General features: G+C 43.0%; 1 protein-coding gene and 1 long non-coding RNA gene across 3 annotated transcripts in view; one reads left to right on the top strand and one right to left on the bottom strand.

The window, feature by feature from the left end:
- The window catches only part of camkmt (calmodulin-lysine N-methyltransferase), a 204,881-nt gene that overhangs the window by 21,178 nt on the left and 167,724 nt on the right, over positions 1 to 15,979 (bottom strand). For both annotated transcript variants that reach the window (XM_071409403.1, XM_071409404.1), the window contains exon 9: positions 11,184 to 11,247. In XM_071409403.1, coding sequence (XP_071265504.1) covers positions 11,184 to 11,247 — 64 coding nt within the window. The remainder of the gene's footprint in view (positions 1 to 11,183; positions 11,248 to 15,979) is intronic.
- On the top strand, positions 1,533 to 1,974 carry LOC139580574 (uncharacterized). The gene is made up of 2 exons (XR_011676066.1): positions 1,533 to 1,656; positions 1,899 to 1,974. It is a non-coding gene; the product is annotated as an uncharacterized lncRNA (long non-coding RNA).

Here is a 15,979-nt window from a genome sequence, read left to right on the forward strand (position 1 = left end):
CCCACTGTATGTACAGTACCTTCAGAAAGTATTCATACCCTTTGACTTATTCCACATTTTGTTGGGTTACAACCTGGATTCAAAATGGATTACATATATTTAAATATCTCCCATCTACACACAATACCCTATAATGACAAAGTGAAAACATGTTTTCATATTTTTTTGCACATTTTTTGAAAATGAAATACAGAAATATCTAATTGACATAAGTTCTCACACCCCTGAGTCAAAAGATGTTAGAATCACCTTTGGCACAGATGTGAGTCTTACTGGGTAAGTCTCTAAGAGCTTTGCATACCTGGATTATTACAATATTTGCATATTTGCACATTATTCTTGTGTTGGATTTGCCCCAAACATAACGCTTTTTGTATTCAGGATACAGTATAAAGTGAATTTCTTTGTCACAATTTTTGCAGTTTTAATTTAGTGCTTATTGCAAACAGGATTCATATTTAAAAATATTTGTTATTCTGTACAGGCTTCCTTCTTTTCACTCTGTCATTTAGGTTAGTATTGTGGAGTAACTACAATGTTGATGATGCATCCTCAGTTTTCTCCTATCACAGCCATTAAACTCTGTAACTGTTTAAAATCACCATTGGCCTTATGGTGAAATTCCAGAGTGTTTTCCTTCCTCTCCAGCAACCGGGTTAGGAAGGACACCTGTATCTTTGCAGTGACTGGGCGTATTGATACACCATCTAAAGTGTAATTAATAACTTCACCATGCTCAAAGGGATATTCAATGTCAGCATCTACCAATAGGTGCCCTTCTTTGTGAGACATTAGAAAACCTCCCTTGTCTTTGTGGTTGAACCTGTGTTTGAAATTCACTGCTCGACTGAGGGACCTTACAGATAATTGTATGTGTGGGGTACAGAGATGAGGTAGTCATATAAAACTATTATTGCACACAGAGTGAGTCCATGCAACTTATTATGTGACTTGTTAAGCACATTTTTACTCCTGAACTTGTTTAGGCTTGCCATGACAAAGGTGTTGATGCTTATTGACTCAAGACATTTCAGCTTTTAATTAATTTGTATACATTTCTAAAAACATAATTCCACTTTCACATTATGGGCTATTGTGTACAGGCCAGTGACAGAAAATCTCAATTTAATACATTTTAAATTCAGGCTGTAACAACAAAATGTGGAAAAGGTCAAGGGGTGTGAATACGTTTTACCACTGTATGTCTGTACAGTGGAGTCTGAAATTATCGACATCCTTAATAAATACGAGTAATAATGACTTTATAAAATAAATAATACAAATACTGAGTTATACTGTATGCAAAACATTTTGGTAAATTATGTATTATTTTACAGTGCATTTAGAAAGACTACACCCCCTTGGATTTCTTCACATTTTATTGTTTTACATTTTATTGTTTTACAATGGGGGATTAACCTATTTAATCCCATCGGTCACAAAAGTGACCGTAAAAAACTTTTCAGTTATAAGGCTCTAAATCTTTTACTGAATGACTTATCAATGCATTTCCAGCAAATATTGAAATAATAAAGGGTCTCAATGAAAGATGTGTAGTGTCACATGTTTAGTGTAAATTGTCACATGACCAGAGCTTTTTACTTCCTGGTTGCACCATGAGAAGAGGATGGCTGCATCAAAGCTCCCAAACAAAAGGTTAGTAAAGTATGTTAACATAAAGATAGGACAAAGATTTTTGGTACACATCATCTTTAAGGTGTCTAGTATTGATACATGCATTTGCAATTACTCAACTTTGTTCAGTGTGGTCATAGAATGTGTAAACATGTTGACGGCAACAATAGTGACCCGTGGGATATCACAGTGCATCTAGGTATACACATACTGATACACATACATAGGTCTTGTTCTACCTAACTTTCTACTCTTTCTTTTAGTTTCACTTTGAGTCAAGTTCGGGATATGTTGGATCTAGGTGACTGCCCAGACAAGGCATGCAACATTGCAGTTATCCCTCAAAATGAGAAAGATGCTGTCCTGAGTGATTGTGATAGCGATGGGTCAGATATGGACTATGGACAGGCCATTTGCCAGCCAGGCTGTTGAATGCATATGCTGAACCTATGCTAACAGATCATGACAGGAACAACGTTATCAGTGATGATGACCTACCCCTCACCCCCCATCCACAACCTCCCCCACCCCCCTCCATTGTTGATAATGAAGAGCCAAGGGCCTCTACCCGCCAGAGGGTCCAGTCAGAAGAGCCATAGATGTCAGCCAGAAGAGCCAAGGGAAAAGCTGCAGGTGGCCAAAAATAAAGATTGAGTGTTCAAACGATCGAAGAGGCCTGCCACCGCTGTGATTCCAAAACACATAGTATACAGCCCAAATAGGCAAAAGTTTGGCACGATACCACTGAGCCACGGAAGGAGGTCTTTACTGGCTGCTACTGTTGAAGATCAGGCAAGATATGACAAAGCTTCTCACTGGCCAATCAACACGATGTACCGGTTCCAGAGAAGTCGTCATTGTGACAAACGCACTACCTATGCATGTGAGAAATGCAAAGCGCCACTGCACATTGAGTGCTTCAAGATATACCATGGACAGTAGAAAAGGAGATAAGAGCGAATGAAAAAGGGCTGAAAAAGACAATAAAAGAAAAATAGAAAAGTTGATAAAGGGTGAGGAGAAGCAGTACAACGGACTCTAGGAAGAAAGGAAAAGTCGACGAAAAAGACAATCAAAATGACTGAAATGTTTTTGGAAAAGAAGGTCAATTGATTCAAGACATACTGTATGACAGTAGGTCTGACTCATCACAGTTTAAAATAGTTATGCACAAACTAATCTTGCACTTGGTTCTGAAGCCTACCTCTATGATGTGTGTATATATATATATATATATATATATATATATATATATATATATATGTGTATATATATATATATATATATATATATATATATATGCACTCATTGTGCAGTGGCGCTTTTTATATAAATAATTGTATTTTGTTCAGTGTAGGCCTCTACTTGAATGCATATTCTACAGGCAACCTCTATCCTAAATGTTACCTTTATGTTCAATGGGAATGAATCACACGACTGCTATACAGTTGTTAGTGAATGTTGCACTAAAATGTCACAATGACAATGTTACAATGAATATTGCACTAAAGTACAAGTTCAAAAGTTACAATAAAGTTACAATATTAATGTTTCAATACATGTTGCACTAAAGTAACAGTGTTACAATGTATGTTACAATAAAGTAACAATGTTGAAATACGCTGATGGTTGTTTTTTTGTCTTTGCTCTCAGTATTCATATCGTGTTGTATAAGGATTTTTGATGTGGTAAATAGTCACACTAGAACGTGACGGGGCATTCTAGAGGTAATGCTGGGGACTGCCAGTGACAGAGTTTTAAATGTGTTAATAACTGGGTTGGGATTTATAAGAACTTTGATAACTGCATAGGAGAAATATGTTAATTTAGTATACGTAACATTATCCCACCGGTCACAATTGTGACCGACCATAAAACACACTTTTTCACCTACTTTTCCATTAAAATTTCAAAAAAGAATGATTGATTACTTCAAAGGGATACTAACGACACTTGATTTGGATATTTTCATGTCTGGGAAAAATTCGGGATTAAATGGGTTAAAATGGATGAATAATGATGAGTGAGAAAGTTACAGAGGGCCAAAGATCATATCTCCAAGACATGCAAACCTCTCAGCATTACCAATAACAGGGGAGGTTAGCATGTCTTCGGGGTATGATATTTGACCCTCTGTAACTTTGTCACTCATCATTATTCACGTTTCATTCAGGACTATCCATAATCATGGTAAGAACTGCAAGTCACAAGCTTGATGTAGTCATTGCATGCTAGGAATATGAGACCAAATACTAAAAACCTTTGACTACTTTTTTTATAAGAATCTTTCGGGGTGTCAATCATTTTGACCCCTACCTTTTTGAGAAAATGTGCTATTACTTGTTAAACAAAATCTCTTTCCAATTGTATTAGTATTAAATAATATAACTTCCCAATTTTTTGGAGCATACAATACAGTATTATATATTTTATACAGTCATTATTGCTCATCTTTAAGAGTGTCAATCATTTCGGACCCTACTGTATGTATATATTTATATGTACAATATACACTGAGTGTACAAAACATTAAGAACATCTCCCTAATATTGAGTTGCACCCCCTTTTACCCTCAGAACAGACTCAATTTGTCGGGTCATGGACTACAAGGTGTTCAAAGCGTTCCACAGGGATGCTGTTGGCTGGATGTCCTTTGGGTGGTGGACCATTCTTGATACACACGGGAAACTGTTGAGCTTGAAAAACCCAGCAGCGTTGCAGTTTTTGACACACTCAAATCGGTGCACCTAGCACCTACTACCATACCCCGTTCAAAGGCACTTAAATCTTTTGTCTTGCCCAATCACCCTCTGAATGGGACACATACACAATCCATGTCTCAATTGTCCTTTATCCTGTCTTCTCCCCTTCATCTACACTGATTGAAGTGGATTTAACAGGTGACATCAATAAGGGATCATAGCTTTCACCTGGACTCACCTGGTGTTCTTAATGTTTTGTACACTCTGATTGTTTAACTTCTTGAGAATACAGGGGGTGCTATTTTCCCATTAGCATAATTTGCTCTACAGATTAAACTGCCTCTTATTCAATTATTGCTCTTACTATATGCATATAAATAATACCATTGGAAAGAAAACAATCTCTAGTTTCTAAAACCGTTTCAATTTTGTCTCTGAGTGATACACAAGTCATTTGACAGCACTTTCCCTGACCAAGAAGTAGAATGCAAGAAGTCTATGCTCGCTTCAACGCTCTGCCTATATATGGTCATGACCCCTATGACCAGAAACACACTTCATTCGCCTTCCTCTGGGTGTCAAGAGGACGTCAGAGGAGAAATTCTTTGTTTATCTGGTACTGACGTGAAATAAGACCTATTTCTTTGGCGTGACCGACAACTTCCGGTTTTCTGATTCGCACGAGTTGGAGCTGCGATTGTGTACTGTTTTGCTGGCGTTATGGATGAAAACTATCTCCGTGTCGAATTTTGTTTGATACATGTGACCATATCATCGTAATGTATGTTTTTTCAATATAGTTTAATCAGATTATTTGAATTTTTTCGGGAGTTTTGTGGTGTTCCGTTGTCTGATTTTATTTACGTTTGAGAGATCCGTGCCACTCGACCAGTACCTGTGCTAAATGGAGTGGGAAAGGAACAATTCTGAACGGAACCAACGACTCATCTTGACAAAGGACACTTTGATCAACATTCTGATGAAAGATCAGCCATAGTAAGACCCAATTTACGATGTTATATCATATCTGTTGTGCATGTGAACTGGCCGTGGGCGCCTAGCCGAATCTGCCTGGTATAGCTATGCTAATTTAGCGCTACATTTTGTTTTCGTTATAAAACATTTAATAAATCTGAAATATTGTTTGGATTCACCAGATGTTGGGCTTTCAATATCTGTACGCTGTGTATTTTTCTGAAATGTTTTAAGATGAGTAATTCGTTATATGACGTTGGTCTCTGTAATTGTTCTGGCTGGGTCAGCACTATTTCAGATTGCAGCTGCAATGTAGAACTGTGATTTATACCTGAAAAATGCACATTTTTCCCCAAAAAAACTATGCTATACCATAAATATGTTATCAGACTGTCATCTTATGAAGTTGTTTCTTGGTTAGTGGCTATATATATTTTTATTTAGTCGAATTAGTGATAGCTACTGACGCAGGAAAAAACTATTGGGAGTAAAAAAATCGTGTCCTTTGCTAACGTGGTTAGCTAATAGATTTACATATTGTGTCTTCCCTGTAAAACATTTTAAAAATCTGAAATGGTGGCTTTATTCACAAGACCTGTATCTTTCATCTGGTGTCTTGGACTTGTGATTTAATGATATTTAGATGCTACAAGTTACTTGTGACGCTATGCTAGCTATGCTACTCAGTGGGGGGGGAGGTGGGGGGTGCTACCGGATCAGGGTTGGTGACTCGTGAGAAGTTAAAGCAAAACTACCAAAACTATTGCGGATGGTGAACCTTTAAAGAAGTCTCGAGGTATTGCTCTTCTGAGTACCTTATGATAAGCTGTAGACCACACTATCTACCAAGAGATTTCTCATCTATATTATTTGTAGCCGTCTATTTACCACCACAGACCGATGCTGGCACTAAGACCGCACTCAACCAACTCTATAAGGCCATAAGCAAACAAGAAAATGTTCACCCAGAAGCAACGCTCCTAGTGGCCGGGGACTTTAATGCAGGCAAACTTAAATGAGTTTTACCAAATTTTTACCAAAATGTCACATGTGCAAAAAAACTCTACACCACCTTTACTCCACACACAGAGATGCATACAAACCCGACATTTGGCAAATCTGACCATAATTCTATCCTCCTGATTCTATCCTCCTGATACGGAAGTGGTCAGATGATTACAGGCAACATCCGCATCGAGCTAAAGGCTAGAGCTGCCGCTTTCAAGGAGCGGGACACTAATCCGGACTCTTATAAGAAATCTCGCTATGCCCTCAGATAAACCATCAAACAAGCAAAGCGTCAATACAGGACTAAGATTGAATCCTACTACACCATCTCTGACGCTCGTCGGATGTGGCAGGGCTTGAAAACTATTACGGACTACAAAAGGAAAACCCAGACGTGAGCTGCCCAGTGACGCGAGCCCACCAGACGAGCTAAATGCCTTTTATGCTCGCTTCGAGGCAAGGAACACTGAAGCATGCACAAGAGCACCAGCTGTTCTGGACGACTGTGTGAAAATGCTCTCGGTAGCCGATGTGAGCAAGACCTTTAAACAGGTCAACATTCACAAGCCGCGGGGACCAGATGGATTACCAGGACGTGTACTCAAAGTATGCGCGGACCAACTGGCAAGTGTCTTCACTGACATTTTCAACCTCTCCCTGGCTGAGTCTGTAATAACTACATGTTTCAAGCAGACCTCCATAGTCCCTGTACCCAAGGAAGCAAAGGTAATCTGCCTAAATGATTACTGCCCCGTAGCACTCACGTCGGTAGCCAACAGATTCACAGATGACGCAATCTCAATCGCACTCCACACTGCCCTTTCCCACCTGGACAAAAGGAACACCTATGTGAGAATGATGTTCATTGACTACAGCTCAGCGTTCAACACCATAGTGCCCACGAAGGACCCTGGGACTAAACACCTCCCTCTGCAACTGGATCCTGGACTTCCTGACGGGCCGCCCCCAGGTGGTAAGGGTAGGCAACAACACGTCTGCCCCGGTGATCCTCAACACTGGGGCACCTCAGGGGTGTGTACTTAGTCCCCTCCTGTACTCCCTGTTCGCCCACAACTGCATGGCCAAACACGACTCCAACACCATCATTACATTTGCTGACAACCCAACAGTGGTGGGCCTGATCACCGACAACGATGAGACAGCCTATAGGGAGGAGGTCAGAGAACTGGCAGTGTTGTGCCAGGACAACAACCTCTCCCTCAATGTGAGAAGACAAGGGAGCTGATCGTGGACTACAGGAAAAGGCAAGGCGAACAGGCTCCCATTAACATCAACAGGGCTGTAGTGGAGTGGGTCGAGGATTTCAAGTTCCTTGCTGTCCACATCACCAACGAACTACCATGGTCCAAACACACCAAGCCAGTCATGAAAAGGGCACAACAAAACCTTTTCCCCCTCAGGAGACTTAAAATATTTGGCATGGGTCCCCAGATCCTCAAAACTGTCTGCAGCTGCACCATCGAGAGCATCCTGACCGGTTGCGTCACCGTCTGGTATGGCAACTGCTCGGCATCTGACCGCAAGGCGCTAGAGAGGGTAGTGTGTACGGCCCAGTACATCACTGGGGCCAAGCTTTCTGCAATCCAGGACCTATAAAATAGGCGGTGTCAGAGGAAAGCCCATAAAATTGTCAGAGACTCCACTCACACAAGTCATAGACTCTTTTCTCTGCTACTGCATGGCAAGCAGTACCAGAGCGCCAAGTCTAGGACCAAAAGGCTTCTTTTGGTACCAGCTTCTACCCGCCAGCAAAAAGACTGCTGAACAATTAATCAAATGGCCACCGGACTATTACACTTGACCCCCCCCCCCCACCCGATGTGTTTGTACACTGCTGCTACTCACTGTTTATTATCTATGCATAGTCACGTCACCCTTACCTACATGTACAAATTACCTCAAGTAACCTGTACCCCCGCACACTGACTCAGTACCGGTACCAACTGTATATAACCTCGTTATTGTTATGTTATTGTGTTACTTTTTATTATTTTTTACTTTAGTTTATTTGATAAATATTTTCTTAACTCTTCTTGAACTGCACTGTTGGTTAAGGGCTTGTAAGTTAACATTTCACGGTAAAGTCTACACTTGCTGTAATCGGCGCATGTGACAAATAAAGTTTGATTTAAAACAATCAAAATCAAATCTATTGCCAGCCCCTTTCAGCAGGTAGGCTATAGCCAGATGAGAGTTGTGTCTCTGGTAGCTTACTTTTATTCTGGTAAAACACCATTTTCAACAGCGCATAGATTACAATAACCTATTAGTCAAGGGATTCATCCACTCTTTCTCCATCCCACCGTCTATTTTTCTCCCTCCCTATCTATCTCCCCTTCTCTCATTTTCTCTCCATCTCTCCCTCTCCTCCAGCCCCCCCTCTCCTCCTTAATTGTTTATATGCATTATCATTAACCAAGTACACAGCGTTGGGTCCAGGTGACAGACCTGTATTTTGAAAGCTGAGCCTTCCTTAGCCAGAGGAAGGTAAGCAATTTAAGCCCTGTGCTGAGCCCTAATCTTGGGTTGTCAAAAGGAGCCCAGCCATTCTCCCTATGCTAATCAATCAATGACGCCCTGCACCCGTTCACTCAGTGTATGTGTGTGTTTGTGTGTGTGTTTATGTATGTGCGTGTGGACCCAGTTATTTGAGGCCTGCCTCTCCTGTGGCCAGGCTGAACTCTTAGCTCTGACCACTCTGCTCTCCTCTCCTTTCAGCCAGCCAGTCAGGGAGTCAGCCAGTGAGCCAGCCAGTCAGCCAGCCAGTGAGCCAGCCAGGGAGTCAGCCAGTCAGCCAGCCAGTGAGCCAGCCAGGGAGTCAGCCAGTCAGCCAGCCAGTGAGCCAGCCAGGGAGTCAGCCAGTCAGCCAGCCAGTGAGCCAGCCAGGGAGTCAGCCAGCCAGTGAGCCAGCCAGGGAGTCAGCCAGTCAGCCAGCCAGCCAGTGAGCCAGCCAGGGAGTCAGCCAGTCAGCCAGCCAGTGAGCCAGCCTCGGAGTCAGCCAGTGAGCCAGCCAGGGAGTCAGCCAGGGAGTCAGCCAGGGAGTCAGCCAGCCAGGGAGTCAGCCAGCGAGCCAGCCAGTGAGCCAGCCAGGGAGTCAGCCAGTCAGCCAGCCAGTGAGCCAGCCAGGGAGTCAGCCAGTCAGCCAGCCAGTGAGCCAGCCAGGGAGTCAGCCAGTCAGCCAGCCAGGGAATCAGCCAGCCAGGGAGTCAGACAGGGAGCCAACCAGTCAGTCAGCCAGGGAGTCAGCCAGTCAGCCAGCCAGCCAGTGAGCCAGCCAGGGAGTCAGCCAGTCAGCCAGCCAGGGAGCCAGCCAGGGAGTCAGCCAGTCAGGGAATCAGCCAGCCAGGGAGTCAGACAGGGAGCCAGCCAGTCAGTCAGCCAGGGAGTCAGCCAGTGAGCCAGCCAGTGAGTGGCCATCTGTATTATTGTGATTCCATTCTATTTGATTTCTCCCAGGTATTATATTAGATAATAAACTAAAATATTAAAACTCACCTAATCCAATCAATGGCTGAAACGCATCCACACTTTCTAGATGAACCAGTACAGCTAGCAGTCAGACCACCAGCAGTAAGGGGATTAGCTCCAGGTTCAAAGTTTCTTTGAAATCCTTCGGCTTTAAATATTATTTGATATTTTTGATCATATTATTTGTTTTAATTAAATTGGAGGATGGGAAGGCACACAGCAGTACAAACAAAATAAACATAAAAAACAAGAATAACAGGGGATGAGCTGGTTTTGACAGCTGTTTTTTCATCTGTTTGAGGAGTCAGAATCCCCCCCGCCCCAAAAAAACATCAGCCCAAAAAAACAACAACAAAAAACAATTCCACTGTAATGGGCTGATTAGGATGGGGATGGCACGCCTCCATGTTGGAAAAACAAATTAACATCATTAGTAGTAGAAATGAATTGTTTTGTCAATCTGTTGTGGAATCTGTTCAGGGGCCAGTCTGTGGTACTGTGGTTTTAGGCTGAGATAGATTAAATAGGGAAATTAGGTCTAAAGACTAATTTTGAGATAATCTCAATTATCTGCATTATAACTAGAGATAAACAAGGCATCAAAAGCCATTGCATTCAAATGAAGGGAGCGTAGTCAATATGTGGACGGTGGTCTTGTAAAAAAAGAGGGAGAAATTTCCAAACCAACAATATATCAGGGAATAGAAGGATAAAGGATAGAGAGCTGTGCTGATTTCACCTGCTCTGGACAGCATACATTAGACGTGTACATCTGGTAAACCAGCCATAATACATGATTTACAGTAAACTTAAAGGAAAAGTAAGTAAAACATTACTCTAGAGGGGGACCTGTGTATCTATCTATACCCTCTGGACACCCAGGGAGGAAAGAGATGGGGCAAGGGGTTCAAACTGTAGTGTTTTGGATCAGTACCACTTCCTCGTCTCTGAATGGATTACAAAGATCATGGACCCTCCACCGTTACCACGTCAGCACTTTCACACCCCCTCCTCACTTCCTCCCCTTCTCCCTTTCACCCTCCCCTTTTAATAGAAAGACATTTCCTATCAAAGCCAATACTTGAAAAAGCCAGACAGATAAATAGAAATCACACATTATCTTTGAAGCCCTTTTTCATTTACTTTGCCTCTCGTAGCGTGTCTCTTATCACCGGGGGCAAATATGAGAAGTTCCCCGCTTTATGATTAGGGGAAAAGCTTTAAATAGATTATAGGACTCCATTCAAGTTGTACACAATAACTACTAAAGTATTACATGATATTAATCCTGCCATTCCATTACTGTCTCAATCACTGGGTGAAGCCTAATTACGGGGGAGTCCGTTGCTGCAGAGTGAATTGAAACACACTTACGTCTGGTCGCAGTAATCTCCTTATTGCATCAACCAAGCTGCCTCTGTACTGGTCCAGAAACAAGCTGAGGGGGGGGGAAAGAGAAATAGAGGGGGAGAAAGAGATAGATTAGAATGCATTCCAGCGATAGTGACTCAAGATAAACTAGGAGGCTATTTATTTTCCTTTGTTTACAAATAAATCCACAAACAGAAGAAAAACAATTTGCATGAGTAAAATTCATTTATTTTTTATTTATATTCTCCTCCCTTTATTTTCATCAAAGTCTAAAATGTACACAGATATCATCAAACATATGAAACACACACACACACACACACACCTCAAATCGCTAACAGATCTTGATTTTTCAAAACAATGATTTGAACACAAGTATACTGTCACGCCCTGACCGTAGAGAGCTTTTTATGTCTCTATTTTGGTTTGGTCAGGGTGTGATTTGGGTGGGCATTCTATGTTCATTTTCTATGTTTTGCATTTCTTTGTGTTTGGCTGGGTGTGGTTCTCAATCAGAGGCAGCTGTCTATCGTTGTCTCTGATTGAGAACCATACTTAGGTAGCTTTTCCCCACCAATGCTTTGTGGGTAGTTGTTTTCGGTTTTGTGTTTCTGCACCTGACAGAACTGTTTCGGTTTCGTTCGTTCTCTTTGTTGTTTTGTTATTTAGTGTTCAGTTTTATTAATAAATCATGAACACTTACCACGCTGCGCTTTGGTCCACTCCTTCTTCAACAGACGATCGTTACAGAACTACCCACCACCAAAGGACCAAGCAGCGTGGCCAGGAGAGGCAGCCCCAATCATTTTTTTTGGGGGGTGGCACACGGGACGGTCGGCAGAGCCGAGGATGGAACCAGAGCCAGTCGGGGTGAAACTGGAGGTGAGCGAGGGGAGCGAAGCAGAGACAGTGAAGGAGTTGATGGGGAGATTGGAGGAGAGAGCTATGAGAGAGCTGCTGTGTTGGTGCATGAGGCACGACATCTGCCCTACGGAGCGTGTCCTCGAGTTGTCACCCGAGTCAGCTCTACATACTCGTCCTGAGGTGCGTGCTAGCCGTCTGGTGAAGACTGTGCCAGCCCCACGCACCAGGCCTCCTGTGCGCCTCCCCAGCCCTGCATGTCTTGTGCCAGCATGGCGCTCCAGACGTCCCGTGCGCTTCCACAGCCCGGTGAGTCCTGCGCCGGCTCTAGGTACGGTTTCCCCAGTTCGCCAGGAGAACCCAGTGCGGCCTGTTCCAGCTCCCCGCACGTGCCGGGCTAAGGTGGGCATGCAGCCAAGAGGAGCGGTGCAAGTGCTAAGCACCAGAGCTCCCCCACAGCCCGGTTCGACCTGTGCCTGCACTCTGGAGGTGCCGGGCTAGAGTGGGCATTCAGCCTGGAAGAGTGGTGCCAAGGCTACGCACCAGATCTCCAGTGCTCCCCCACAGCCCAGTGTATCCGGTGCCTCGGCCAAGGAAGAGGCCTCCTGTATGTCTCCCCAGCCTGGTGAGTCCTGTGCCTGTTCCCAGAACCAGGTCTCCTGTGTGTCTCCCCAGCCCGGATCCTCCAGCGACGCCCTCCAGTCCGGATCCTCCAGCGACGCCCTCCAGTCAGGAGCCTCCAGCGTCGCCCTTCAGTCCGGAGCCTCCAGAGGCGCCCTTCAGTCCGGAGCTTCCAGAGGCGCCCTTCAGTCCGGAGCTTCCAGAGGCGCCCTCCAGTCCGGAGCTTCCAGAGGCGCCCTTCAGTCCGGAGCTTCCAGAGGCGCCCTTCAGTCCGGAGCCTCCAGAGGCGCCCTTCAGTCCGGAGCTTCCAGAGGCGCCCTTCAGTCCGGAGCTTCCAGAGGCGCCCTTCAGTCCGGAGCTTCCAGAGGCGCCCTCCAGTCCGGAGCTTCCAGAGGCGCCCTTCAGTCCGGAGCTTCCAGAGGCGCCCTCCAGTCCGGAGCTTCCAGAGGCGCCCTCCAGTCCGGAGCTTCCAGAGGCGCCCTCCAGTCCGGAGCTTCCAGAGGCGCCCTCCAGTCCGGAGCTTCCAGAGGCGCCCTTCAGTCCGGAGCTTCCAGAGGCGCCCTTCAGTCCGGCCCCCACAACGAGGGTCCCCAGTCCGGGGCCCGCTACGAATCAGAGGCAGCTGTCTATCGTTGTCTCTGATTGAGAACCATACTTAGATAACTTTTCCCCACCGATGCTTTGTGGGTAGTTGTTTTGTGTTTTTGCACCTGACAGAACTGTTTCGGTTTTGTTCGTTCTCTTTGTTGTTTTGTTATTTAGTGTTTATCATATATCATATAAATCATGAACACTTACCACGCTGCGCTTTGGTCCACTCCTTCTTCAACAGACGATCGTTACATATACAAAGTAATTATCTGTATTCATGTACAGTGAGCTAGCTGTTGTTTTGGCTCTGTACTTTGGATTTGAAATTAGGTTAAAGTGCAGACCGTCAGCTTTAATTTGAGGGTATTCTCATCCATATCAGGTTAACTGTTTAGAAATTACAGCACTTTTTGTAAATGGGGAGCAAAAGTATAAGGACAAACTCACTTAAAGATGTATTAACTTCTAATGGCTGCAGGGGCAGTATTGAGTAGCTTGGATGAAAGGTGCACAGAGGTGCCCAGAGTAAACGGCCTGCTCCTCAGTCATAGTTGCTAATATTTGCATATTATTATTAGTATTGGATAGAAAACACTCTGAAGTTTCTAAAACTGTTTGTATTATGTCTGTGAGTATAACATAACTCATATGGCAGGCAAAAACCTGAGAAGTTCCACTTCCTGTTTGGATTATTTCTGAGGTGGCCGATTTTCAACCAAGCTCTCATTGAAATTACAGCGAGATATTGATGAGTTTTCTTCACTTCCTACGGCTTCCACTAGATGTCAACAGTCAATAGAACTTTGTCTGATGACTCTAATGTGAAGGAGACAGGAATTAGTCACCACTGCCACGAGCTGACCATGCTTTGACCACGCGCGTTCACGTGATAGGCAGCTCCGTTCCATCGCTCAACTGAAGTCAATCTAATTCTCCGGTTGGAACGTTATTCAAGATGTATGTTAACAACATTTTAAAGATTGATTCAGTACATTGTTTGACATGTTTCTACTGACTGATATGGAACTTTTGGACATTTCGTCACGTTATCGTGGACGCGCTTTGTGACTTTGGAATTGTTTACCAAACGCGCTAACCAAAGTAGCTAATTGGACATAAATAACGGACATTATCGAACAAATCAAGCATTTATTGTGGACCTGGGATTCCTAGGACTGCATTCTGATGAAGTTCATCAAAGGTAAGGAAACATTTATCATGTATTTTCTGGTTTCGTTGACTCCAACATGGCGGCTAATTTGGCTATTGTTCTGAGTGCCGTCTCAGATTATTGCATGATTTGCTTTTTCCGTAAAGATTTTTTGAAATCTGACACAGCGGTTGCATTAAGGAGAGGTATATCTATAATTCCATGTGTATAACTTGTATTATCATCTACATTTATGATGAGTATTTCTGTTGAAACGATGTGGCTATGCAAAATCACTTGATGTTTTTGGAACTAGTGAATGTAACGCGCCAATGTAAACTCAGATTTTTTTTATATAAATATGAACTTTATCAAACAAAACATGCATGTAGTGTGTAACATGAAGTCCTATGAGTGTCATCTGATGAAGATCATCAAAGGTTAGTGATTCATTTTATCTCTATTTCTGCTTTTTGTGACTGCTATATTTCGCTGGAAAAATGGCTGTGCTTATTGTGGTTTGGTGGTGACCTAACATAATCGTTTGTAGTGCTTTCGCTGAAAAGCATATTTGAAATCGGACACTTTGGTGGGATTAACAACAAGATTACCTTTAAAATGATATAAGACACATGTATGTTTGAGGAATTTTAATTATGAGATTTCTGTTGTTTGAATTTGGCGCCCTGCACTTTCACTGGCTGTTGTCATATCGATCCCGTTAGCGGGATGCAGCCATAAGAAGTTTTAAAGTAGTCAAAAGTATTTGTCCAATATTCATAGCACGCAATGACTATATCAAGCTTGTGACTCAAATTTTTTTGTTGGATGCATTTGCTGTTTGTTTTGGTTGTGTTTCAGATTATTTTGTACCTGATATAAATTAATGGTAAATAATGTAGTGCCATGTGTCACTTTTATTGTAAATAAGAAAATAATATGTTTCTAAACACTTCTACATTAATGTGGATGCTACCATGATTACGGATAATCCTGAATGAATCGTGAATAATGATGAGTGAGAAAGTTACAGATGCACAAATATCATACCTCCAAGACATGCTAACCTCTCACAACTACAAAAACAGGGGAGGTTAGCATTTTTTGGGGGGTATGATATTTGTGCATCTGTAACTTTCTCACTCATCATTATTCACCATTCAGTCAGGACAACCCACAATCATGGTAGCATCCACATTAATGAAGAAGTGTTTAGAAACATACAGGTGCACTTAGAAAGTATTCAGACCCCTTGACTTTTTCCACATTTTGTAATGTTACAGCCTTATTTTAAAATTGATTCAATTGTCCCCCCCCACCCCCCAATCAATTTATACACAATATCCCATAATGACAAAGCAAAAACACATTAACATTTTTTTGTTGTTGCTTTAAACAAAAAACCTCAGTACTTTCTTGAAGCATCTTTGGCTTCTTGGGTATCACGAAGGTTGGGTATCAAGCATTCTTGGGTATCAAGCATCTTCTTGGGTATCACGCTACAAGCTTGGCACACCTGTATTTAGGGAGTTTCTTCGATTCATCTCTGCAGATCCTCTCAAGCTCTGTCAGGCTG

The sequence above is a fragment of the Salvelinus alpinus genome, chromosome 7 (genome assembly GCF_045679555.1).
Source record: "Salvelinus alpinus chromosome 7, SLU_Salpinus.1, whole genome shotgun sequence".
Classification (NCBI taxonomy): Eukaryota; Metazoa; Chordata; class Actinopteri; order Salmoniformes; family Salmonidae; genus Salvelinus; species Salvelinus alpinus.